Source organism: Mastomys coucha, unplaced genomic scaffold, assembly GCF_008632895.1.
Source record: "Mastomys coucha isolate ucsf_1 unplaced genomic scaffold, UCSF_Mcou_1 pScaffold18, whole genome shotgun sequence".
In the NCBI taxonomy this organism is placed as follows: Eukaryota; Metazoa; Chordata; class Mammalia; order Rodentia; family Muridae; genus Mastomys; species Mastomys coucha.
The window spans coordinates 45,033,037-45,059,688 of record NW_022196900.1 but is presented as its reverse complement, the minus strand read 5'-3'; the positions used below and the strand labels follow the sequence as shown (position 1 = coordinate 45,059,688).

The following is a 26,652-nucleotide window of genomic DNA, read 5'->3' as shown; positions in this document are numbered from 1 at the left end:
AACAAAACCAAAAAAAAAAAAAAATTATTTTAAAGCTTACTTTAAAGTTACAAATTTACAACTTTATGAGGGTTTAACCTCTAAGTAAAAAGCTATAATCACAGAACATGTAAGTAAAAATAAAAATCAAAAATATATGCCTACACACAACTTTAAATTATAAATATTATAGAAAAGAAACAGGAAATACAGATTCATTCAGCAAACATCAGTTGAACATCTACTATGGAACAGGCACTGGGTATATAATGAAGATCTGAGAGATGAGCTCCCTGGCAGACACCAACAAGAAAAATGCTCATTTCAGAAAAATGTGCCAAGTGATCTACCACCATGGGCAATTTCCAGTGCATACTAACAGCCATTTGACCCACACTAAACGTGGGATGATGGTAAGTCCCCTGAGATGATATTAAGTAAGACCTTTAAAGAGAAATTGTGATAAGTTAAGTACAGCATATAACACAAGTAGGAAATGTCCAGAGGGAAGAGCATAAAAGAAAGGCTGAAAATCAAGAACATCAATTTGGCAGAGCAAACATTATTTGGTAAAATGTCAAAGACTCAGCAACATTAGTATAGTTAGGCATATATAAAGAGCTAAGAGAGGTGAGACAACCAGCCAACAGTGGCTCCAAACTCCTTAATACTGTTTACAGAGGCTCAATGCTGGGAGCCACAAAACCACTGAAGAGCTTTAAGGAGAAGCACAACTTTAGATTTGCTCTTTAGATCACTACAGGGCTGGGGGATATGGCTCAGCAGCAGAACACTTGCCTAGCATGCAGATGACAAAGATCCTTGAGTGGATCCTCACATATTCTCACAAGCAAACAAACAAAAATAACAGCTAGATTCTAAATAACAGAGCGTTGAGACTGGAAGCCTCAGGTGCAAAGCTCTAACTATGCCCTCAAAGGATATTGCCTCGGCTACTGAACTGAGCGATGGCGGGAGGAGGCAGAGGAGGGAATCATTTACAATCGTCACTAGTTACTGCTCTGCGGCCACACAGGCACTCAGAATGGCAACACTAAGAGGAAATCTGACCCATGCCCTGAGCTTCTATACTGCATTCCTACTGTCCATATACTATATCTCCTGGTAACCTCAGTCTCTCTTGATGTTCACCTTCCTCTTCTCTTATGAACGTATGATGCATGCTGCTCTAAACAAATAGTCTTTCCTTTTATAAAAGATAATCAAACCTCATAATTGATATAAACAGAAAAACTCTCTGATGGTCAGAGAACAGTGGAGCTGTGGGAGGGGCAACTTGTAAGGGATACGTGAAAGCAGGCTGGTACCCTTATAAGGGCACAGAAAGAGCAAGGGTTTTCTCTTCCTGTACTCTCACTAAACTCGACACAGAATTTCTGTAACCTCATTTTGGGAAATACGTAGAGAATTCTTCCCGCCAGCAGCCAGTCCTGCAGATGTCTTTACATCTGACACATCTCATCCTTTCACTCACCCTTTGGCACTCACTAAAAAGTCCATCAGCTTCTTCAAGGCTGCCCTTGCCTATCCAATTCCAATCACCTGTACAGATTATACCGTGTGCTTCTCACCGATCAGCTATTAGCCAGTTGTCTTCAATGGAAAGAAGCTTACATGAATGAGCTGTCCACTCTCTCCATACTTACTTAATATAGTGTTTGAAGTCTTACCTAAAGCAATAAGACAGCTAGAGGAGTTCAAGGAGATAAAAGAAAGGAGGAAGTCAAAGAACTTTATTTGCAGGTGATATGATAATATACATAAGGGACCCCCAAAATTCCACCTGGGAACACCTATTGCAATAAACATTTTCAGCAAAATAGCTGGAAACAAAATAAAGCCAGATAAATCAGTAGCCCTCCTATAAACAGATGACAAATGGACTAAGAAAGAAATCAGGGGAACAACTCCTCAAATGATATAAAACATAAGGTAACTCTAACTAAGCAAGTGAAAGATGGACTTAACGTAAAAAAATACGTTAAACATTGAAGAAAGAAATTGAAGAAGACATCAGAAGATGTAAAGATCATCCATGCTCAAGGATTGGTAGGATTAATATAGCAAAAATGGCCATCCTACCAAAACATTCAATGCAATATCCATCAAACATCCAACACAATTTTCACAGAGCTTGAAAAGACAATTTTCAGCTTCAGATAGAAACACACACACACAAGGATAACTAAAAACTCAAAACTCTTGAGCAATAAAAGAACAGTTGGATGCACCATCATCCCTGATTTCAAGTTTTATTACAGATATATAGTGATAAAAAGTGCATGGTATTGGCATAAAAACAGACTTGTCAATCAATAAAACCAACCTGATGACCGAGATGTGAATCCATACCCATATGGACACATGATTTTTGATGAAGCGGGAAATACACATTTGGAGGAAGAAAGCATCTTTCACAAGTGGTGGTGGTGACTGTATTTAGAAGAACCCAAATAGATCCATACTTATCCCCATGCACAGAACTCAACTCCAAATGGATTAAAGACCTCAACATAAAACCAGATTCACTGAAGCTATAGGAAAGAAGGTGGAAAATAGCCTGAATTCACTGGCACAGAAAAACACTTTGTGAACAAAACACCATTAGCACAGGGACTAAAATCAACAATTAACAAGTGGGAACTAGTGAAATTAGCAACCTTCTTCACAGCAAAACACACTGTCATTTGGACAAAGTGACAGCCTACAGAATAGGAAAAGATTTTTACCAGCTACACATCTGTAAGAGGGCTAATATTCAAAATATATAAAGAACTAAAACACTAGATAGCAATAAAACAAATAACCCATTATAAAGTGAGGTACATGTCTGAACAGAAACCTCTCAAAAGAGTAAACTTGAATGGCTGAGAAACTTTTATAGAAATGTTCAACATCCTTAGTCATCAAAGAAATACACATCGAAACTACTTTGAGATTTCTTCTTACACCCAACAGAATAGCTAAGACCAATAACACAAGTGACAGCTCACACTCATGAGGATGTGGAGCAAGGGGAGCACTCCTCCATTGCTGGTGGAACTGGAAACTTGTCCAGCCACTATGGAAATCAGTCTGGTGATTCCTCAGGAAGATGGAAACCACCTACCTCAAGATCCAGCCATACTAATTATGGACACATATCCAAAGGTCATATCATCCTGTCACAGAGACACTTGTTCAACCATGTTCTTTGATGGTCATTCCTAATAGCCAGAAAGTGGAAATGACCTAGATGTCCCTCAACAGAACAGATAAAGAAACTGTAGAACATTTGCAGAATAACTGTTACTCGGTAAGATAAAAAGTGATCATGAAATCAACAGGTGAATGAATGCAACTAGAAAAAAGAAATCATCCTGAATAAGGTAACCCAGGCCCAGGAAGACCATGTGTATTCACTTGTATATGTACAGTAACTATTACATCAAGAATACAATACATAGAACCACAAAGGTTAGGCATAGAGTAAGGGACTAGAACGGATAAATAGATGTCCCTGAGAAGGGTATGTCATAGGTCAGTGCCTTGCCTTGCTCAGTCACCATCAGCGAAGCTTCCTTCTACAGTAAATGGGAACAAATACAGGAAGCCACAGCAGACATTTTTCAGAGTGAGATTTGACTTAAGGTCCTTGCAACACTCAGCCCTCAGAGATCAGGGGAGAGACATCTCCATCAAATCCCTCCCCTCAGGGTTTAGGGAACAAAGAAGTGGAAAGGGTATAAGAGCTAGAGGGGACAGAGGACACCAAGAAAACAAGGCCCTCTAAATCAGCGAGAAGCACGTATGAACCCTCAGAGACCGAGGCAGCGTGCACGTGGCCTGCAGGGATGTGTATAAGAGTCCTAGAGCTGAAAAGGGAAGTGGGCAGAGGCTCCCATCCCTAACAATCTCCAGTTGATAACCACATGCACATAAAAATTTCATTTCCTCCAATGGGAGTCTCACTGTGTAATCAAACCACTCCTAAGGATAGGCTACATGCCTAGCAGTAGCAGTAATGGCCAAAGGAAAAATTAAATCAATGGCACTATGTAGGTTCCTTCTCCCATAGGGCCATGCCATGATTTTGCTTTTTTTTTTTCTTTTTCTTTTTTTTGGTTACTGCTTTCTTTTCTCTTTTTATCCTACAGGTTCTTCACATACATATTATGGCTTCCAGTTGAATATTTTGATGGGATTCCTGGATGCATAAATAAGGGAGTCTCTGTTTCTTGTGCCTTCTCTTGGACTCTTTTTCTTCTGTTTGTTTTGTCCAGTTCTGATGTGTTAGTTTTTATTTTATCATATTTCATATTATTCTTTAGAAGTCTACTTTTTTTTTTTTTTTTAATGAGAGACAGAAAGGAGTTGAATCTGGATGGGAGGGAATGTAGGGAAGAGCTGGGAGGATTAAAGATGGAAGAAACTGTAATCTTAATATCTTGTGTGAGGGGAAAAAATCTATTTTCAATGACAAGAAAAAAATAAAATAAATAAGTAAACCACTGTTGTCACTGCCCTTTGTCTGGATTCCAGTAATTTGGTAGATGTCTCACAAAGACTTGGAGAATGCTTTACTTATAATCGTTCACTTCAAAGAATAATACCAAGGCTATAGGTGAACAGGCAGACAGAAGGGGGCACAGAGTGATGTGAGGGAGAAGGAGAGCAGCGGGCTCTCTCTGACCACAGCACCCAGCAAGCTCCACTGACGGATCAGGTGTCCTCTCACATGTGATGCTAGACTTCTCGAAGGCTTCCTCAAGTAGGCATGGCTAACACAGCTGACTAAATCCTTGGCCACTGATTATCAACTTAACCCTCAGCCCTTTCCCCTCTCAAGCCCTTAGGGTGGGGCTTAAATGCTCCACCCTCAAATTACCCAGCAGCCCAATCCTGAAGCTGGGAAGGGGTCCCAGTCACCAATCACATCATTAGCAGAAAATGACTAACTGAAGAAATTCCCAAGGGTTTAAAAGAGCTTTATGCCAGAAAACTGGGACTAAGGCCAAATATGTACTGCAAAATACCACGTCCTCAATACCACTCAGTCCCTCAGGAAGGATGCCTGGCTTCTGTTCTCTCTCTGTTTGATATTGCTAGTATATCTTTTTGCAAATCTTATTTAACCAAGGCAGAATAAACCTCAAATGTACATATTTACTCATATGACTATTACATACTACTAGCATATAGTATTTTTAATAAATTACATTTTTTCTTTTATGAATATGATAGTATGACTGAGTTCACTGACATGCTCCAGTAACTCCCACTACTTGGGAGTGGACGGAGACAGGAGAATTATGAGTTCAAGGCAGCTTGGGTAACATTCAGAAATCCATCATACTCCCACAATAAATAAACAAACAAGTAAATAATGAAATGATTCACATATAAATTAAGTCAGAGCAATGGTTAATTTTATAAATCTAATCACCATTAACTCAGTTGATAAGAGATTCCATACTTCTGGGTGTGTCTACAAGGGAGTTTTCTGGAATACAATAGCATGTTAATCAGACTAAACTACATCCATTTAATAATCCCTTAGGGACCTGTTTAGAAGAAATGGACACAAAAAGATAGACTTATCTTCATCTAGAGCCTGAACTTCCATCTTCCTCTGCCTTTATACTCCAGAACTGCCGATTCAGGAGTCTTGATTCCAAGCTTCAAACAGTCCCAGGTTTAGTCTTCCACCTTGGGCTGTAAGTTACTCCCATAGCTATCATGGTTCTCGGGGTTTCTATTCAGACTGAACTACAAGCTTAAGTTTCCCTAGTCTCCTGCTCACTACCCAGAGCATGGTGTGATATTTCTTGGCTTTTATAGTTTCATTAGCCACTGTCCATAGCAAAACCCTTCTTATATATCTATATCCAAGAGAACCCAGCTGAAGAATCCTGACTAATACACTCAACAGTGCAAAACTATATCCATTTATCAACTCACTGCAGCAACCACATTCATCAAAGCCAATGACGGGTTTGGGTAATAGACAAATATTCCACCATACAGAAAGAGACTACAGACTACAGCGTCCAAGAGACCGACTCTAAGTTGACTTGAATACAGCAGCAAGCAGCAGACATGGTGTCCGTGGACAAAAAGAATCTAGATGTTATAAAGGGGTAACTCTCATCACATCATAACTGCATAACTCACTGTGACCCTGAAAGGCAGAATCAGAGCACATCCATCAAGTTTTGAGAAACAATTGACACAGACTCTATAATGTTTCCTTATATGTATGTATATGTATAATGTTATATGTATAATGTTTCCTTATATGTATATGTGCTTAACATATATACACTCTCCTAAGGTAGTTGATGATAAAAACAATCTAAGAGTTTCATGGAAAATCATTTATTAGTTCAAATTAAGTGGACCAAGGGATAGTTCTCAAGTACAAGGTTAGGTATGGGAGAAATACAGCAGAGGTCACAAAGAAAGAGACCACCACTGCAGTGAGGTGTCTCAACAAGGCAAAACTTGACCTTCGTCGGGAGGGTATGCTTGACCAAACACAGAAGACCAAACTCGGGTGTACTGGCTGGTTTTGTATGTCAGCTTGACACAAGCTGGAGTTATCACAGAGAAAGGAGCCTCCCTTGAGTAAATGCCTCCATGAGATCGAGCTGTAGCCCACTGTGGGTGGTGCCATCCCTGGGATGGTGGTCCTGGGTTCTATAAGAAAGCAAGCTGAGCAAGCCAGGGAAAGCAGTCCAGTAAGTAGCACTCCTCTGTGGCCTCTGCATCAGCTCCTGCCTCCAGGTTCCTACCCTGTGTGAGTTCCAGTCCTGACTGCCTTTGGTGATGAAGAGCAGTGTGGAAGTGTAAGCTGAACAAACCCTTCCCTTCCCAACTTGCTTGCTGGTCATGATGTTTTGTGCAGGAACAGAAACCCTGACTAAAACAAGATGCCAGCAAGTGCTGGTGATAGCTGTCTTTTCTGACTTACTGTGACTGGCTAGTTTTACAAGAATCAGCAGGAGGAAATGAAGGGAAGGGAGAGGTGCCTTCCACTTAATCCGCAGCACTTTCTTGTAGACAAAGGTTCTACCAGTTGATGGAGAGTGGGTAAAATATTTGCATAAAAGTTTTACAAGGTGGGGGAGAGAAACAGATTTTAATTCCATGTCATAAATACAAATTTTACCACGTGGGCAATTACATATCTAACAGGTTAAAAAATGACATGTAAGCCAATGTCCACAGCTGTACCCTCAACAGAAAGGAGAGGGCTAGGGCCACCTCAGTGAGCATTGTGGGCTTACAAGGAGGATGAAAGCTGGGTCCCCCTGCAGTCAATGGATACAGGACATTCTGCCTTTAGGTTAGTTATTCAAACACTGAACCACCTATTTTCTACCTGGCCAAGTGGCTCAACTTGACACTGGCACAAGGTAGTAAGGCAAAGAGAGCCCTTTGATTGTTCTTGGTCTCCTTAAAAAGAACTTTAAAATGGTCTCAGAAGGGAAGTCATGGACTGAATACTAAAGTTCAAGAGAGGGGAAGTACCCTGAGCATCAGCATAAAGGTGACACATATTGGGGCAGAGACAGAGGAGAACACAGCAGAAAGTTACACATGTGATAGAGTACAAGAAAGCCACACACGTTCCAGAGTAAAGGAGGTCACAGTGGGAAAGGAGGAAGCACAGCTCCCCAGGGCCTTTGTCACACTTAGCTTTTGTGGAGAATGTGCAAAATTTCTCCTCTCAAAAGCAGCAGGCTATCCATCTCTTTGGACCAACCAAGGAGGAAATACTTGACCTTGATGTATTTGGGTTAGCAGGTAAGGCCTGCTCAGGGTGGCCTGATCTCGGAGCAGGAGGGAATAACTAACTGAATTATGGCTGTCGGTTTACCTTAGTGCTGTGGGCTCCAGTTATTGCTTCATCTTTAGCCTTGCAATTAGTCTAGTAAGTCTCATCCCTTACTGGAAGGCCAGGGGCTGGCCTGCTCTAATCTTGCCATGGAAGGAAGCATTTGGGGAAGTGCTTCAAACAGCTAACAGGAGTTTCCCCCATAACACCTAAGATCTGTCTCATTGTGAAGGCTTTAGTTCCCTGAATACAGAGTGTTACTAACCAGTGGTCCTGCCATTTGTCTCAGAAGAAACAGACATATTGGTATTCCTGTGTCTCACATGGTGCACAAAAGAGGCCCTTTCCTCCTGCCTAGACCCCCCCCCCCCCCCCCCCCCCCCCCCCCGTATCAACAGCAAATCTGCAAATCTACTTGTAGCATACTGTTTCAGCACAGGTCATCACAGGATGCGGGACCCCCGCCTTTCTGAATTATACCTAACATACTGTATACCACCTGTCCCAGAAAACCAACTAGAACTATAGATCCACACGTCATTCCTAAAGGCCTGGGGCTACCATCCAACAGACTCCGTGTAGTACATGTAGTAGAGCCCACCCACTCTTGCAGTCAGCCCTGCTGATTATGTGACTGGCTATCCATGCCCAAGCGTGCTACATGACTTTAGTCTCCAACAGCAAATCCATGAACGATGTCAAACTTCCATGCAACTTTGTGACTTGCTGGAAGCAGAATCATTTCCTCGTTTCTGTGTGAATACCAGTCTCCCACAAGCATAAAAGCAGATATTGGGTGAATGGCTGACCACCCTGTTCATCCTGGTAGAAAGTCTAACTCACTCTTGGAGATTAACAACTAAAAAGTTTTATTGTTCAAAGAAACCTCATTCTAAAGTTAAAAAAAACTCAAGTTAATTCTGTGTTTCCCTGATCATTTGTAAGCTCTGACACTGTTAAATGCTGTAAGTCTGTCTCTTACTTGAGTATTATCAGCCCACTCAAGTAAGAGACAGACTTACAGCATTTAACAGTGTCAGAGCTTACAAATGATCAGGGAAACACAGAATTAACTTGAGTTTCAACCATGAAAATGAGAAACAAAACACTGGAAGGGGAAAATGGTAAATAACAAAATCTACTGAAAAGAAAAACATATAATAAGAAAATATTGATTTTTCAAACTATTTAAATTTCATACAGTGTATATAGGCATGCTGCGTGTACATCGATACACTTACTGCATGTGTAAATTAATGTTATGCACAATGAGAGGAAAAAAAAAATCACAGCTCTTCTTTTTATAGAAGCCCAAACAGCTTTTTATATTCTTAGACTTTGTATTTGGAGTGTGTGCTTGTTGGTCGTGAGGCAGGGTCTCACTGTGTTGCACCATGTCCAGAAGGCAGCACCCTCCCCCAACCTCCAGATCTGACAGTCTTGCAGCTTTCTCCTCTAAGGTTTTCCCTAAGCCTTGGGAACCAGGGGAATCAGGGGAGATGCTGTGATTAAAGTCTCCCATACGTAGCAAACACCTGGCTTTTAAACCAAAACCCTGCTCCATTCTGAGCACACCGTCTTCTCTTGGCTTTTTTCTTTGCAGTTAGAATCATTCAGGGGTCATGTTGAAAGTTCTAGCTAATGAACCATAATTGGAGTTGCTATCATTAGTTTTCTGATGTTATATAACAAACTTCCACAAACATATCAGATTAAAAGAATACTCATTTATTGAGTTACAATCCACAAGTCAGAAGTCTAGGCTGGCTTAAGCAGGCTCTGTGTTCAGGAATCAAGACGTTGCCAAGCCTAGGCCCTACCTGGCAGCTCTGGGGAAGCATCCCTTCCCATGGAGGCTCTCAGTGGAATCCAGGTTTGTTTGTTTTTTTAAAGCTGTATATGGTCCTAACTTTCCTTGCTGGCATGATCAAAGACCTGTTCTCTGCCCCGTAGGCTGTGCACGTATTGCAGTGTGTAAGCCAGAGGAAACCTCAAATGTCATTCCTCAGGAGCCAACCACCCTGGTCTCTCATGGAGACATGGTCTGGTGCTCTTGCTAACTATAAACTAGCCGGCAGGTCCTAGGGATCTGCTTGTATCTGCATTCCCAGCATCAGCATCACATGCCTTTTTCCCTTTGTGCATGCTGGGGATCAGACTCAGGTACTCAGGTTTATATCACACAAGTAGTTTGCTGCCTGGACCACTTCCCAAGTCCCGTAGCCAAGGTTTAAAAGCAATTTTATTGCCTGAGGTGGTTTGAATGAGAATGTGCCCCATAGGCTCAGGTATTTGAACACTTGGGTTCCAGTTGGTGGTGCTGTTTGGGGAGGTTTGGGTGCTGCAGACTTGCTGGGAAGAGCCGCTGCTCAGGGCTGGCTTTGAGATTAAAAGCCTCACATCACTTTCAAACCACTCTCTCTGCTCTGCACTGGATTGAAGATGTAAGCCCTCCGCTCCCTGTTCCTGCTGCCACAGCTTGTGTATTTAAAAGTATGGCGGGTCCTAGAGATGCTCACACACACACACACACACACCCCACTCTCCCACTCACCCTCCACCAATTTCTGTTCTCCCTCCCCTGCTCTCTCTACTGGGCTGCCTTGTTTGGCCTCAGTGGATGCACCTGGTCCTACAGTGACTTGATGTGCTGAGCAGTGATACCCGGGGTGGTGCTGGATATCAGAAGAGGGGGGAAGGGGAAATAGGGGGAAAGATCTATGTGAGGAGGTACTGGGAGGAGAAAGAGGAGCCGATATTGGGATGTAAAGTGAATAAATAAATAAAATTTTGAAATCAAACACTAAAAATGAAGAGAGAAAAAAAGAAAGGAAAGAAGGAAGGAAGGAAAGAAAGAAAGAGAGAAAGCAAGTGCTCTTGCTCTTCCCTTCCTGCTCCTGCTCTGTCCCCTCGGCCCTTCCCCCCCCCCCCTTTTCCACATGCTCATGGCTGGCCTGTACTCCTCTTTTCCTCTACTTCTCTCTCTCTGTGCCTTTCTCTGCCTCTATAACTCTCTTATCTCCCCTCCCCATGCCCTGAATATATTCTATTCTATACTAAACAAAACAAAAAACAACAACAAAAACAAAAACAAAGAAAGAAAGAAAGAAAGAAAGAAAGAAAGAAAGAAAGAAAGAAAGAAAGAAAGCAAGCAAGCAAGCAAGCATGGGTAGAGCATGAAGTGTTCTGTATGTACAAGAGTATTACACCTGGATATTCAAGTATTTCTTGGCACAGTAAAATTGCCCTGACTACAATTCTTAGGGAAAGTTCAGGTTTCATTACAAGAAATCTATCTCTACCAGTTTTGCATGATGAAATGTAAATGAGGTCTTTTAGAAGCCTAAGCATCAAAGCAAACATCCTAGGAACAAGGGCATTCTTCAAAAATGTTACCATCTTCTCCATGCTCCCAGCCTGTATGGCCACACCTAGCAGAACAAAGCTGCATAGTTAAAAGAACAAAAAGGGAAAGGGTGGGGGGAGGCCAAGATGATCCACTGACTTCTTATTCACACAGTCACTTGATGATCTGGCCTTCAACCCTTCAAAGCAGAACTAAGCCCAACATGTGGCCATTTTGAACATCACAGCGGTTCTGAACCTGTGCCTTCTCACCGAGTTATAATTGCTCATGTCTCTTTTCACTTCCTCAACTACACTTGTAATAAAGCCCTGAGTTTCTGGGGGCCCTGGACTCTACAGGCAACACCAAAGAGGCAGCAGAGGAAAATCTGCTCTATGAGACCTAGTTTCCCTTCCCCTAACTTTTCTGCACCTTGCTTCATGAAGCAACTGCCTCCAAACCAGAATATTTCTAGATCAAGTCTTGCTATCTGTAATAATATTGTAATTAATTTTAAAGACACTCAAAATCTTCCTAACTAAATTAAAACAAGAACTCAACAGAATAAGTTAGTGAGGAAAAAGTCTCCCTACCCCACCCCACCCCAGCCCTCCTCCAAAAAAAAAAAAAACAGTATCAAACTTCAGTCAAGGAGAGCCACAGCCTCAAGGGAAACAATTTAGTTTCTATTTCCACTGACAATTCTGTGTGTCCATTTTCAAGTGTATGGGTGAGTATGAGCTCATGAATAATCTTTTTTTAAAAAAAGGAGAGAAAAAAGACAAAAACATGGTCCAGGTCCTCCTCCTCATGCAAGCGCAGTACTCTTACAGCATTATCTCATCCAATCCTGAGATCTCTTGGAAGATCTTTTCTATGTGGCTGCTCCTAAATTTAGTTCAGAGAAGGCTACATTTGGGTCAGGCACTGGCAGGTCCAGTTACTGTCATGTCCAGTTACAGAAGATGGATGGATTCTCGCCTAAAAACACAATCTATCTCTCACCCTACATTTTAATTTTTTAGAGGAAGGCAGAGATTAAGAATACCTTTAGGACAGCAACAGTGTACTCCCATACATTAAATAAATAAATAAATAAATAAATAAATAAATAAATAAATAAATCGTTAAAAAAAAAAATAACTTTAAGAAGCTGTCGACCAGTACCCTACTAATACAGAAGTAGAGGCTCACAGTCATCCATTGGACTGAGTTCAGGGTCCCCAATGAAGGAGCTAGAGAAAGGACCCAAGGAACTGAAGGGTTTGCAGCCCCTTAAGATGAACAACAATATGAACTAACTAGTACCCTCAGAGCTCCCGGGGAATAAACCACCAACCAAGGAGTACACATGGTGGGACTCATGGCTCCAGCTGCATATGTATCAGAGGATGGCCTAGTCGGCCATCAATGGGAGGAGAGGCCCTTGGTCCTGTGAAGGCTCTATGCAGCAGTTGTAGGGGAATGCCAGGGCCTGGAAACATGAGAGGGTTGACTGATGAGCAGGGGGAGGGGGGAGGGAACAGGGTTTTGTTTTTGTTTTTGTTTTATTTTATTTTATTTTATTCTTTTATTCAGAGGGGAAACTAGGAAAGGAGACATCATATGACATGTAAATAAAGAAAATATCTAATAAAAATAAATAAATAAGAAAAGAAAACTTAAGACGCAGGTAAATGCTCACATGATGAAGATAACCTGCTTCGCAACAGAGAAAGATGGACATCTTCAATAAGTTATTTTGAAGTATTTGTACAAATTAGTATGCATTTTATAATGTAGACATAAAACATACAATTTAGTTTGATTTACTTATTTTTGGTCATTTCTATGACATTTGCTTAGATAGAAACAATCAAAAGAGTCTAATCAGACAAATTATGCAGTAGACTAAATTTATTATACTGTACATTGAAAGTTTTGGATTTATTTTCACTAGTCAGAATGTAACAAATCTAAACAGACAAGAATATATGTGAATATATCCGATTTAAAAAAAAACACTGTTATTAGTGAAATAATTAAAGCTGTAATTTAAAATTATGTAGAGAAATTACTCACTCTTGGTGCAATAAAAGTCTAAAAGAGAGATTACCCTACAACATTAAACTTCATTAAATTTTATTTAATGTAAAATTTATTAAAAATTTATACATACAAAAAAAAAAGAAACTGTCTGCCAACTAAGCACTGTTTCTATCAGGAAAATGTGAATAATGTTTGGCATATAATTTACACAATACACAAGGCCACAGCAGCCCATTGCCATATTTACCAAAGGACACAGGCATAGGAGGCGTGAGCCAAGCAATAAAGCCAAACTCATGATTTCAAAGCAGCAGGGAGTCTACAATGCAAAGCAACCAACTAAGAAAGTGAAAATTTAATATGTAAAGTCATAATTGAGTATTTAATTGAATACCTTAATAAGCTGAATGTTTTCTAAATCAACACATATGCAGATTTACAGAAGACACTGCATGGTAAATAACAGGAAAGCATGAGTAAATGGTTTTCAACAGAAGGGCCCAGAGCACCGATGGAATCAGGTTTTCTCAGGGGAAAAATCCTAGTGTGATAACAGGCACCCACCAGACTGTGCCTCAGTCACACCTATTCAAATGAGTTTTATCATTAAAAATAGAGAATTGGAAGACGCAGATGAACCCAGGTGCTGCAGATGGAGCATGTGCCCAAAGAGTTCGCATGCTGGAAGCTCAACACAGCAGCACTGACAGGTAGGACTTGGGAGAAGCAAGCTGGCTGCAGGGACTGTCCTCACAAATGGTGTCACGCCTTCCTCTTCCTGAATTCATGCTTCCCTCCTGAGAAACTGGAGGTGTCCCTGGGAGAGAGAGCTGTGAAACGCCGAGGCTACCATTTCTATTTTGCCTTTTAATATACCCACTTGCCCTCCTGATTTCCAGCATGAGCTAAGCACCACAAGCCCTCAGCAAATGCAGCCACATAATCTTGGATTTCCCAGCCTGCAGAATCATAAGCCAAGATAAGCTCCTTTCCAAATTATTCAATCTCTGGTACTGTTACAGCAGCAGAAAATGGGGTAAGGTAAGAGAGTACCAAAGGCTAGTAACTTCTACATAATAGGTATTTCTTTCTCACAGTTTGTGAGTCTAAGAAAACCCAAGATCGGGACACCAGCTTGTTTCTTGTCTAATGGAGACTCTCTTTGTGTTTTGAAGAAGACATCTTGTTGCGACCCCCTCACTGTGGCAGACTGGAATAAGTTCTCTCCAGCCTAGGAGAACAGCAGTAATTCTGTGCATGAGGGTGGAGGCCTCAGACTTAATCACCTTCTGAACGCCATCTACTAACACTATCTTATTTCAACACAGGAATTTGAAGTGGGGAAAAAGCAGCCTATAGCAATATCCTACCAAACCAATTAAAGGCAAGAAAGTATGTCTGGTTCCGTGCAAAAGAAAATTACATTATTACTTGAGACAGAATTGCCCCTCTAAAAGTTGGATCAAATGCAGTATTAAGAATACTATAACCAATCCTCTTATGCAAAATAGGCTATTAAAGTGTACCCCCCCCCCAAAATGTAATGTATTTCAACATAAGTTGAAATTCCAGCTTCATTAACACAAAGAGTTTGACCTTACATGAAAACAAGAACACTGCTAATGGGGTCACACTGGAATAGGTAGGCTCCTAACCCAACGTGACTGGCACCTTGTAAAACTGAGAGTGGAGCACAAATACACACAAACAACAATGCTGAGTAAACATGAGCGCAAGATCAAGGTGCTGTATCTACAAGTTAAGATAAACCCGACTACCAATAAAGGCCCAGAAGTTAAAAGTGAGGCCTGGAGCGGTTCTTGCCTGGTGCTGTCAGAGGGAGCAGGGCCTTCCTGCTGCAATGACCTCAGATCTCAAGCACCTTTCTCTCACAGTAAGTGATTCAGTACATTTCTGGTGGTTAAGTTGCTCAGTTTGCGGTACTTTGCCTCATAACTTCTAGCAAGCTAATAACGTAATTGTCTAAAACAGTTCATCCTGTAAAAAGATTTTCTTAACACTGCCATACAGTTTGAAGTATGAATAGACGCCATGTATGTACTGCGCGGTGGTTTGAATGAAAATGGACGCCACAGGCTCATAGGAAGTGGCACTACGAGGAGGCCTTGTTGGAGTAGGTGTGGGCTTGTTGGAGGAAGTGTGTCACTGGAGATTGGCTTTGAAGTTTCAGATGCTCCAGTCAGGCTTAGGAGCTCATTGTCTCTTCCTGGTACCTGTTAGTCCAGATGTAGAACTCTCAGCTCCTTCTGTACCACCGTGGCTACCTGTATGCCATCATGCTGCCCACCAAGATGATAATGAACTAAACCTCAGAGCTATAAGCCCAGCCCCAATTAAACACTTTCCCTTATAAGAACAGCCACGATCATGGTGTCTCTTCCCAGCCATGAATTCCTAAGACATACCATATCAAACACTTGGTTGTGAGGTATAGGAAAAGAATTAGGGGTTTGCCTGCATATTAACCAGGAGTTAAAGCTATTTTTACACAGGATGCTGCAAATTCAAACAAGTCTTTAAAGACTGACATTACTGATGATAAAATGGAACCTCAATAAAAATAAAACTCTCTGAGGGTAGAGTAATAATTGCTCATTTGTCCTATATTACAATAAAAATTATTTAATTACAGAGTAACTATCGACGAAAGAGAGAGATAAGTAATTCTAATATGATAACCGTAGGGACACGCTCTAATCAGGAACCTTAAACCAACGGTACTGACACTAAAGGTATATTCTATTAAGGAAACCCCACCCACCCCTTGTGGAAGCTCAGTCCCACTGACCAGCATGGTAGTCCTCCACAGCGGCTATTCTAGGCCTGACATTTCCTCTGCAGCTAAGATCAGATTCAGGAACTCATGTGGGGAAATGACTGAAAAGCTGGACATGACCATTTCCCTCACAGCTCAGAGCAGGCAAACACCAACCCTGGCTTCACACGCCCTCTAGAATACACATCCACGCACAGGGAAGTAACCTTTGCCTTAAGTTTTTAAAGACTAGGCTCCATGAAGCTATGAATAAGATTGTGGTTCACCTTTAAAACAAAAGGCTTTTCGGCAAAGGAAGAGAATGGTAATGATCTGTGATCCCGTATCTGGGTTCAGAGTCCTAAGGAGCACGTTGGTCCCTATGAGAGCTCCTCCCCACCTGGAAAGAGGGCTTCCATGTTGAAGCTCCAATTCTTTCCTAGTTCCAGAGTCGCACACCACGTCAGGATGCCCTGAACGGAGTCAGAAGGTTACTGTGCGGGTTATCAAAGCTCCAGATGTTTCCTCGAGTCTCATTATTACCAGTGAAAAGGGATGGTACCTAACACTAATGAAATTATCCTTCACCTTAACAGCTATCACTTATTAAGCATTTTCTATATATGCTCTACAAATTCGTTTATCCTTACTTTATCCCTGAGAAATGAAAATTTTTCTCATTTTTAGCAAGGACAGATTCAAAAAACTAGCTCGCTTAATTTTCAGAGGTAGCAGAAGAGGGATTCAAATCATAGCCTTTCCTTCCCCAAAGCCAAGGCTCCTAAAGGAATGTTGGTAGAATCAGTCTTTTGGTCTAGGTTAGAAATGAGACAAGTACTAAAATAAATAAATAAATAAATAAATAAATAAATAAATAGGTTGGTGACATCAGGGAAGTCCTATGTCATTCACTGGTAGTGCAGATTGGTGAAAAGTTGCCAGAATCAAGCCAACAATATACTTGATTTTGCCTTTCTAGTAGGGAGATCATAGACAATAGAATCACTTCCTAAAATGACTATTTCCTGTTCTCCTAAATTAGTTCCCAACAGAACTAATTGGATGATGTTAAGTCTATGGTGACAGAGGTGATGCTCAGGGATGAACTTCATTCTGCACTTTAATTTAAGCAAACTTAAGGAATGCAGCCTTCACCTTTTCCCTATGCCTTCTGCAATAGTACTGAGGCTGTGGACTCAATAAGAAGGCACATAAACAACAGAGGACTGCGTGGTCCGGCCTCAGTGGGAGAAGATGCGCCTAATCTAGAGAGACTTGAGGCCCCAGGGAGTGGGAAGATTTGGTGTGTGCTGTGGAGGTGGGGTTGTGAGGAGGGAGGCATCCTCTTGGAGATGGGGGTGGAGAATGGGATGAGGAATTGTGGGAGGGGGGGTCGGAGGGAGGGTGAAAGCTGGATTGTAAAAACAATAAAAGTAATTTTAAAAAATGAATGAGAAATTACAGAAGCCACACGATTAAGGCTAGCTTAGAATAAAGATCTTTAAAGCTAGATTACGCAAAAAGTATTTTACGGTTTATCAATAAAGTCGTTTGTTGTTAAATATATCTTAAAATTTAACCTGTTCCAAATGAATAAAAGGATTGTAACTCCACACATTATGTAAGAAGTGGGTCACATCGTAAGTATTTTGGATATTTTTCTCTTTGTAAAATCATTGAGTTGCACCCAATGAGATTTAAATTATGAGGTTCTGGATTAAATGTATTTTAATCTCTGCTTACTTACCCCACACAGAAAATTTGGCACATCTAGTAAATAGACAGTGATTTTCAAGTTTTTAACAACTGCCTCGGCAGTAAAACCCGTGGGAAAACTTTAAAGACTCGCAGACCACTGATCAAACCATGGCCTCAAATAAGCTTCACCAAGGAGTTCTCCAGGGAAAAGTTAATGTATGCATGCTCCTAGGAGTTACCACATTCTCCCATGCTGGGAGCCTGGGGAGGCCTGGGAAGGAGGGTTCTGAGAAGGCCTGGGAGCGCGGAGCCTAGAGCAAGCGCAGAGCGCGGGCACCTCGGCAGCCTCGTGCGCGAACAGAGCTCCAGCCAGCACATCCCAGGACAGTGGGGCACACGGCACCGCAAGGTCACCGCACCTAGGCGACTTTACATAATCTCCCGCCGCGCCGCCAAGCATCTGCGCGTAACCCTCTGTGCAGAGCCTGAGAGCTGCCGAGTGGGGACCGACCGCCTGGAAACCCGGGTCGGGGAGCCGAGACAGCGGGGACAGAGAGCAGTGATGCCAAGAAAGGCGAACTGGGGACTGGGTGCTAGAGTGGCGGGGACCACAGGGACTCGGAGTGGGAAAAGGAAGCAGGGATGCGGCGGCCAGGGAGCAGAGTCGCGGAGCGAGGACCGATCGGAGACAGGGAGCCGGGTCACGGAGCCAGGCTGCCGCGCAGCGCCCCGCGGGGACCGAATCGGGACAGGGAGGGGTTGCAGGGGAGGACGCCGTCCGTCTGTTGGTCTGCGGGGCCGCCCATGGCGCACCTGCACGCGCCCTACCTGAGTGGCTTTGTGGAACTGCTTCTTCAGCCCTGCCACCGACATGATGGGATACCGGAGGCCGCGCGGCCGGCAGCTGCGGATGCGGAAAGGCGGCTGGGGTCGCCGGGCCGCTGCTGGTCGTGCGGCCGCAGGAGCTGCTGGCGCGGGGGCGCGGCGCGGGACGCGGGCTTGTGCGGAGAGACACCCTGACGTCAGGGCGGGTGATGCGGCCTCTTAAAGGGGACGCGGGAAGCCCCGCCCAGGGCGCAAGCGGTAGGCAGGTGAGCGCGCGGAACCCCCGCACTGTGCGGGGGCGACTGTCCCTCCACCGTCAGAAGCCTGGGCAGTCTTCAGCTATGGGAGTCGTTCGTGGCCCTGGCAAACGAGTCACCACTGCCTTTGGGCACTCAGACTCAGGTGACCCAGCTTCCAGGTAGCCGCAGTGGCGCTGCCTGCCTGCGCACTGTCCTTGCCCTTTGAGCCTGGCCTCCCTGTGGTTGAAAAGCAGGGTGGCGGCTTATCTGGATCATGAATAAGTCATTGCTCATTTCATGCCCTGCCTTCTCGCTTGATTGGCCACCGAAAACATTTCTCTGCCTCGATTTTTAATATCCCTTAAGCTTGTTTCACCCTAGGGAAATCCATCAACTTTTTTTTGCTGGTCTAGTACAACTTAACTACTTAAGATGAAGAGAAGTCCCTACAGCTTGACTGGAATACTGGAATGGAATTTATATGAGTTATTACTACTGTAATAGCATTTAATCTTCTATTTTCAAAAGCAAAAAAAAAAAAAGCCAAATGTGAACTTGGCATTCACACAATTATCATGGAGATTTGAGGTTTTCGTTCTAACATTTTTACATAATGAGGAAAGGCAAGGTAGTAAGTTATACAAACACCACAAAGGGTGAAGGGCCCAGAGCAGCACCAGAAATCTTCTGTGCTCTTACAAGCAGCCACTTCAAGTTTTTCTTGTACTGAAGGGCTTGTGGGAGAGTCTCCTATGCTGGCCACACCTGCATGTGTGAATCAAAGTGATGAGACGCCAAGAGGAGAGTCATTACCAAGAATGTGGAAAGAGTCAACCTGGCTTGGATTGGGTTCCTAGAAATACAGTTCCGCTACCCCCTCATCCCTACTGCCTGGTGTAAGGGAAGCTCATAAACTTCTGCAGCCTGAGTAAAGATGAACTGAAGGGACTGGTGCAAGGGGATTCTAGACATGGGCTGAGTACCAGTCACCCTTGCTAATGTGAATCACAGCACAACCGAATACCGGGAGCAGTGAGGTCCCATGGCCTCCCTCCCACACTGCAAAGCAAAGCAAAAGGAAGGAAGGGATCTGCAGTCTTGTGATGCTGGCTGCTGTGCAGACCTTCCCATCTGTGGGACATTCCAGACTCCTCTGAAGAGGCGGCACTGGGCCAGATACTGGCTAGTGGATTTAGGCAGGACATGTTACTTCTTAAGAACTCCCCTTTTGGTATAAGGGCCACAAGGTTCTCTCCCCTCTGCCACAATTCTATGATATGGTCTGAAATTTGTAACCTTGGTCTCAGACATGAAAAGAAGTGAAATGGGGACCTGAAGAGGCTCCTTGGAGACTTTGGGTACTTGACTTAACCTCAAATTAAGCAAAGCTAGTCCCCACCTTTCCTTGGCTCTCTGACTACTTGCTTTGATAGCTTATGCTGCTAAACCTCAGAGGAACTAAGTTGGGTTCTGCATAGAAAACTACTTTGGGATGTTGCCCCCCAGAAGAGAGGTGTTGAGCAGCTTCTTTCTGAAGTAAGGCATCAGAGAAAGGGGTGTTAGGGTATGGTGCAGGAAGAAGCCAACAAGGCCAGCCATTCTCACCCCTCCCACTGCTGTAACCCTTTAATACAGTGCCTCAGGGTGTGGTGACCCCTAACCATAAAATTATTTTCTTTGCTGCTTCACAACTGTAATTTTGCTACTGAGATAAACCATAATGTAAATATCTGTGTTTTCCCATATTTGCCAGTCTTAGGCAACCCCTGTGCAATGGCCATTTGCCCCCAAAAGGGGGGCAACCTACAGGTTGAGAGTCACTGCCCAAGGTATTTCCAGGCCAATGATTCAAAACCACTGTTTTAATGTGCATACATTCTAAATTGAATGTAGAGGGAAAGTGCACTTGGTGTTAGACATTCCTCACATGGGCATTCTTTCACTGCATAGGATCTGTAACAAAAGCTCAAAGGACAGCATAGGTGGTAGTGGTTAGAATCAAAGGTCAATAAGGAAGACCTTTGACGAACTCAACATTTTACTTTCTAGTCTCCTGAGATAAAAATCACTGTAAAATGGTAAATAAACCCAGATAGGCTCAAGAGAGTCCCAATTATGTGAATCCCCTGCATAGCACCTCCCTAATTGGGCAGTAAATTCGTGGTCAGCAATAATTTCCTCACATCATTTATGCACTACTTCTCTCTGCATCATGGCAAAGCTTCCAGGAAACACCAGGCTGCTAGTGTGCACAGGGCTGATGCATCTTGGTACCTTTCATGGTGATGTAGAGCCCAGGAGGGAGGCAGATGGAAAGCACCTACTTCCATCTTTGTCCCTGCTGACCCTGTTCACAGCCTCTGGCCATTACAAGGGTAAACTGCTCCAGAATTCATGGGCAGCTCAATGAGCACTCGAATCACAACAAAGCCAAGCAGGGCGTTCAGTCCTAGCTTCAGACCTTACAGCTGAGAAATTCGAGGTGACGCAGGGCAGTGACTGGCTCTTTTTCTTCTAAGGCCTCTAGGTAAATGCAGGGCAGCTGTGTCGGTGCTAAGTGTAGATAGAGATGACTGAGTGAATGACAGGACAGCAGTGTCACTGGTACCGCTTAAATCACACGCTTAACACCCTTAGCCACATAGCCCTGTGAGTGGTGGGTAACATTTTGTGCTTGTGGAAGCGATCCAGGAGTACCACTGTTTGCCTAGAGTGACAGGGCTAGAAACAGCTTCCTAGAAATGAGAAATCAAGGTCAAGGCCACCTTCATAACTCTGCTCCCAGGTTGTCCCCCAACAGCTACACGGGGAGGTACATATGCCTGGTCCCTTTGAGGCAGAAGATGAAAGTCTGATTCCTGTAATGCAGCCCTTATCCCCCCAAAGCACAGTGAGTGTCTCCCTACAAAAGCTTCCTCTTTACCTACCTAAGGCCTATTAACCTAGTCACAGAAGATGAGACAGCCAAATGAGAGACTCACATCAGTCCAAGACACCTGAGCTGCGTGGTATTCATCTTCCGATGGCCCCGACATTCCTAGCCGACTGCCACTCCAGTTCCTTGACTTGGAAGCCTTTCCCCATCCTCTACCTTTCTTGTCCTTGTCCCCATGTTTGGAGCCTCAGGAATCATGCTGTGAGCCTCTGCTATGAACCTAGTCTGATGTGCATTTGTATACATCCATATTGGGCCTTAGGTTCTTCCCTCTTCAACCAGGAGGACTTTATTTTTCTTGCAAATCTTTACCTGTCTATCACTTAGCAGACAGACCATAAGAACTGTTAGTTATAGCCTAATTGAATTGTAAAATCCTGGTGAGATGTTTTTAAACTAGGCTATTTTAGATAAAAGTAGGCACATCTGCAGATTGTTCAGTACTTCTGGATGCTCCTGCCTTGTCAGCCATCCATGCATCCTGTGTCTCTGTGTCTCCAGGGTCCTGTGGACTCACAGAGTTCCTGATATCTTTCCCTTAGCATCCATTCTGTTTCTTCGGGACAAACTCCTTTCTTGTTGTTTGTCATCACTGGCTCTTCCACTGCTTTTCCCTGCAATAAAATCGAAACCCCTGGTTTCTGTGCTGGCTAGCAACTCAAATACAGAGGCTTAGGCAGCTCTGGTTCTGCAAACAGGCTTCCCTTTCAGAGAATAGTCAGATTAACAAGAAACATAGTATTTTAGCAAGTGTCGGTTATCCCTGTAAGATTCTGACTTAACAATCAAACCTTTCACTCATTTGATTAGTATGTTTCAGACTACCAAGGCCACTGGAACGTCCCTCAGCCCTTGGGAACTGTCAGCTAAAGGCTTTTAAGTAAATGCCAAATGAGAAGCCTGTGAGAGGGTAGTGTCCATCTTAGAATGAGAATAGCTTCAAATGGGAGCAAATTGTTAGAGCACCTTAACCATGGGTTCATCTATTCTATTCCTGGGTAGGTATTATTATAAAAAGAAAATGATAAATAGATGCTGAAAACATCTAACATGACCTTGAGCATGGGCTCAGCCTAGTTGGGCTGCTAAGGCATTGTGTTAAAGAGGTCATGTTCTGTTGCTATTTTAGTAGCTCGCCAGCTATGCAGAGAAAAGCTGTTCCTTAGTCAGAGAACACATTTTACCCATTAGCTGGAGGTTGTGTTCTCCTGATTACGGAAATCCAGTAGGTGAAAAGAGATCAGAAAGGAGAGCTAGTCTGGTTTAACACAAAACTGCCTGCAAGACTAAGAACTCTGTGTATCGTTTCTACTCATCTCTTAGCATAAGCTTTATACATATAAAATAATGTATTGGTTATACATATGTATACTTTACTATGCTTTTAAAATTCTTCTTTAAAGGGGATTGGAGCAATTCACAATTTATACCTATTTTAATAAATCATTTATTTATGACTGGTTAGAACTCCCCCTTTACCTTTTAAAATATTTTCTAGAATGGCTGTTATGACATGTGCTCATTTCTTATTTCTTCTCTGTACCAAACATATAAAATTGACTTCATTGACAATAAATTAAGTATAAATCATCATTTTAAAACTGCATTTCAAATGTGTAAGGTAAAATTGAAATCCCCTCATCTCAGGAAGGCTGATTTTTCTCCCGGGGTCCTGTAAGAAGTATGCTAAGTATGGAATTTCATAGAACAAAGATGTGAAAACATTTTAGTTCCCTGTGGAGACAGTTGCCTTGATTTTGGGAAACCTTGAGCATCAATTCCTGAGGTGTGTGAGCTCTGAGGTTTGTACTGCAGTTAGCAAGTAGGACAGCTTTCCACAACCTACAAGCATAAGAACAACGAATACGTGTGACTGAAGTATCTTTATCACCTGAGGGCAGAGTTGACTGAGGAGGCAGAGAGCAGAGATTTAGAGCAAGCAATGTATTGGCTTTAAAAAAGGAGAATTAAGGAATTTTGGGCATGTTGGGAGAAGATGGAAAGTTCCAGTTACATGGCAGATGTGACTCTACTAGAAAGCTGATGGCTTATTAAGTCTAGTCACTAGTAGATGCAAGGTGGGATTGAGGGAGCAAATAGAGATGCCACCTGGTACAGGAGAGGAGATGCCTGCTACCCCGAGACAGGATAATGGTACAATGCATGTTGAAATTGGGCCCTGATTAATAGGAAGCTCCTCAGGAGGCAGGTGGGGAGCAGTAACAAAATCAGAAGGGCGTCCAATGGCCCATATCTTCTGGGACTGGGGACCCACAGAGTTAATGACCTCATACCAATGAGCACTTCTCCTCTTGTGAGCCTCAAACCCCTGTACACCTGCAAAACCTGGTAGCTGCAATCGAATGTCAGTTTCTGATATACCGCTTTGTCTAACCAGGTCCTGGAAAATCCTGTTCTCTGTACCTGCTTTCTCCTTTATAGCTGGCTAAGTCTCTGCATGTCCTCAAATGACTCAATTTAAAAGGCTTCTCTGACTGCCCTAACAGGGTCAGAGTTTACCAATACAGTCTATTAGAGTTAAATATTGCTCCCCTTTGATGATCCAGTCTCAGATGTGGTTTTCCACTAATCATTGTGATTTTTTTGCATGTCTATCTTGCCTCTTTCCCCACTGTTCTGCAAATTCCACAGAGACAGGTACTGCTGCTAGCTTATACCCACTACTGCATATCCAGTATATATTGTTAACCACACAGAAACTGTTCAACGGAGCATTATGTGAACAAGAAAAAGAAAGCATGAGTTAGTAGGCAAGTTTATAGGTAGAGAAGCTTTAGGAAATTTAAAATTTTTGAAATAAGTTCTAGATGCTCCTAAGTCTACCTAAACATGATCTGAGACACCACAATTGAACAAGTCACTCACTGACCATTACATCCAGCTACCCCCATTGATGACTGTATGGTTAAGCCTTTATATAAATATATATACATATATATATATATACATATGTGTGTGTGTGTGTGTGTGTGTGTGTGTTTGGAACCCAAAGTGAAAAGGCTCCAGGGGGAACTGAGACAGAAGATTCTGAAATTTACTTTGGAGCAAATCCCAGATCACTCACTTAGGGAAGCACAAGATATACAAGTAGACATTCAAATCTAAGCCCAGAACACCCAGGATAATAAAGCCAAATTCAGAGCAAAGACAGGAAAGAAACCTGTAGCCAGTAACTTACCAGGAAAACCTTTAGAGTGGAATAATCAGGACTGCGATCAATGGCTTAGCAAGCAGTTAAGAACACCGACTGTTCTTCCAGAGGTCCTGAGTTCAATTACCAGCAACCACAGGGTGGGTCACAACCATCTGTAATGGGGTCTGATGCCTTCTTCCGGTATGTCTGAAGAGAGCAATATTGTACTCCTATACGTAAAATAAATAAATACATCTTTAAAAAAAGAAACATTAAAAGTTAGCTCCACATGCAGCAAAATCAATCTCCTCCACCTCCTCCCTCTAAAGCCTTCTTTTGTTCTGTTTTCTGTAGTCCCTAAAACATCTCCAAATGGCCAGCAGCAGCAACACTCCATACTTGTATATATGACTAAGGGTTGAGGCTCCACCCAACTTGCTTGACTTGAAGCAGGCCACACCCTTCAGGTGATTTTGATGCAAGGATGGAATCAGTGGTCTGGCCCCAGCAGGGATGGTAGTGCTGGGAAGGATGAACAGGAGGCTAGGTGCCTCAGAAGGCCAGGCCAACCGCTAACACATTCCCCAGAGCTGGCTGCTCCCTCACATGTGTCACTTCTATTATGTGTTACTTCTATTTTCATTTCACAAGCAACGAGATTGACATAAGCTCATTAGAAAGTGAGCTAATGGAATGAAGTACTACTATGAACTTAAAAATACAGGTACTTACAGTTCATTTTTAAGTCAGAATTTTAAGTTTTAAATGATGTGTTTATGTGTTTCGGAGGTACCTGGACATCTGTATGAATGCTCATGGAGGCCCTAAGCATCAGACCCCACTGGAACTGGAGTCAGAGGCACTTGCAAGCCACTCGGGTGTGGGTTCTGGGAATCAACCCTGGGTCCTCTGCAGCACATGATCCTAACTGTGATGCATCTCTACTGCCTCTCATTTCAAGTATTTGGAAGTTGGAAATCTGTGCTGCCTTCCTTCTGAGGGCTCAGAAAGGGGAAAAAGAATCTACCCATGAGTTTCTGGGTGTAGTTATTAATCTATGGCATTCTTTGATGTATAGATGCAACACATTCCTGTCTTCCATGATCTTCTAATCTCTTGGATCTTTGTCTAATTTCTGTTAGAGGGAGACTAGTTGAGCTAGAGAGGTGGCCCAGTGGTTAAAAGTGTTTGTGGCTTTTCCAGAGGTCCAGAGTTCAGTTCCCAGCACTGATGTCTGACAGCTTACAACCATCTATAACTATAGCTCCAGGAGATGCACTACTCTCTTCTGTGCTCTGTGGGTATTTACACATACAGACCACATAAATAACAACTAAAACCAAGTCTTTTAAAAAAGAGGATTCTAGATGTTAGTTTAAGAGCCAACCTATTCCAATACACCCTTTCTTAAGTTAGCTAATTGTTCCAGAAATGTCTCCCTTTCCAAATAAGGTCTTCTTTGGTGGTCCTGGGGGATTTAGAACTTCTCCATATGTTTCAGGTAGACACAGTTTCACCCACAACATTGGCCAAATTCACAATCTTTTTGGAGAGTACAGCCAGTTTTTGAATTATAATGGTTATATTAAAATATTTTGACTCTGTGATGGTATAAAAGTTATATGCGTTTATTAGGAACCAAATTTGAATTCAGCTTTCTCTGGTTAAATGCTACAGAGTAGAATACTCTCCAGCACATGTGGTCACAAGGTGTTTTGCATTTTTGCAACCCAAATGTATATAAAATGGCTAAATGTCTCCTGTATGCATATATATGTTCTGTCCTGCCACGCCCACTCATCTACTCCAGTTACATCTGAAATATCAGGGGT

General features: G+C 42.7%; 1 protein-coding gene across 1 annotated transcript in view; it reads right to left on the bottom strand.

Annotated features, from left to right (window-relative positions):
- Positions 1-18,540, bottom strand: part of Sh3gl2 (SH3 domain containing GRB2 like 2, endophilin A1) — a 179,308-nt gene extending 160,768 nt beyond the window's left edge. The window contains exon 1 of the mRNA XM_031377793.1: positions 18,496-18,540. Within this exon, the coding sequence (XP_031233653.1) occupies positions 18,496-18,540 (45 nt within the window). The remainder of the gene's footprint in view (positions 1-18,495) is intronic.
- Positions 18,541-26,652: the final 8,112 nt, after the last annotated feature.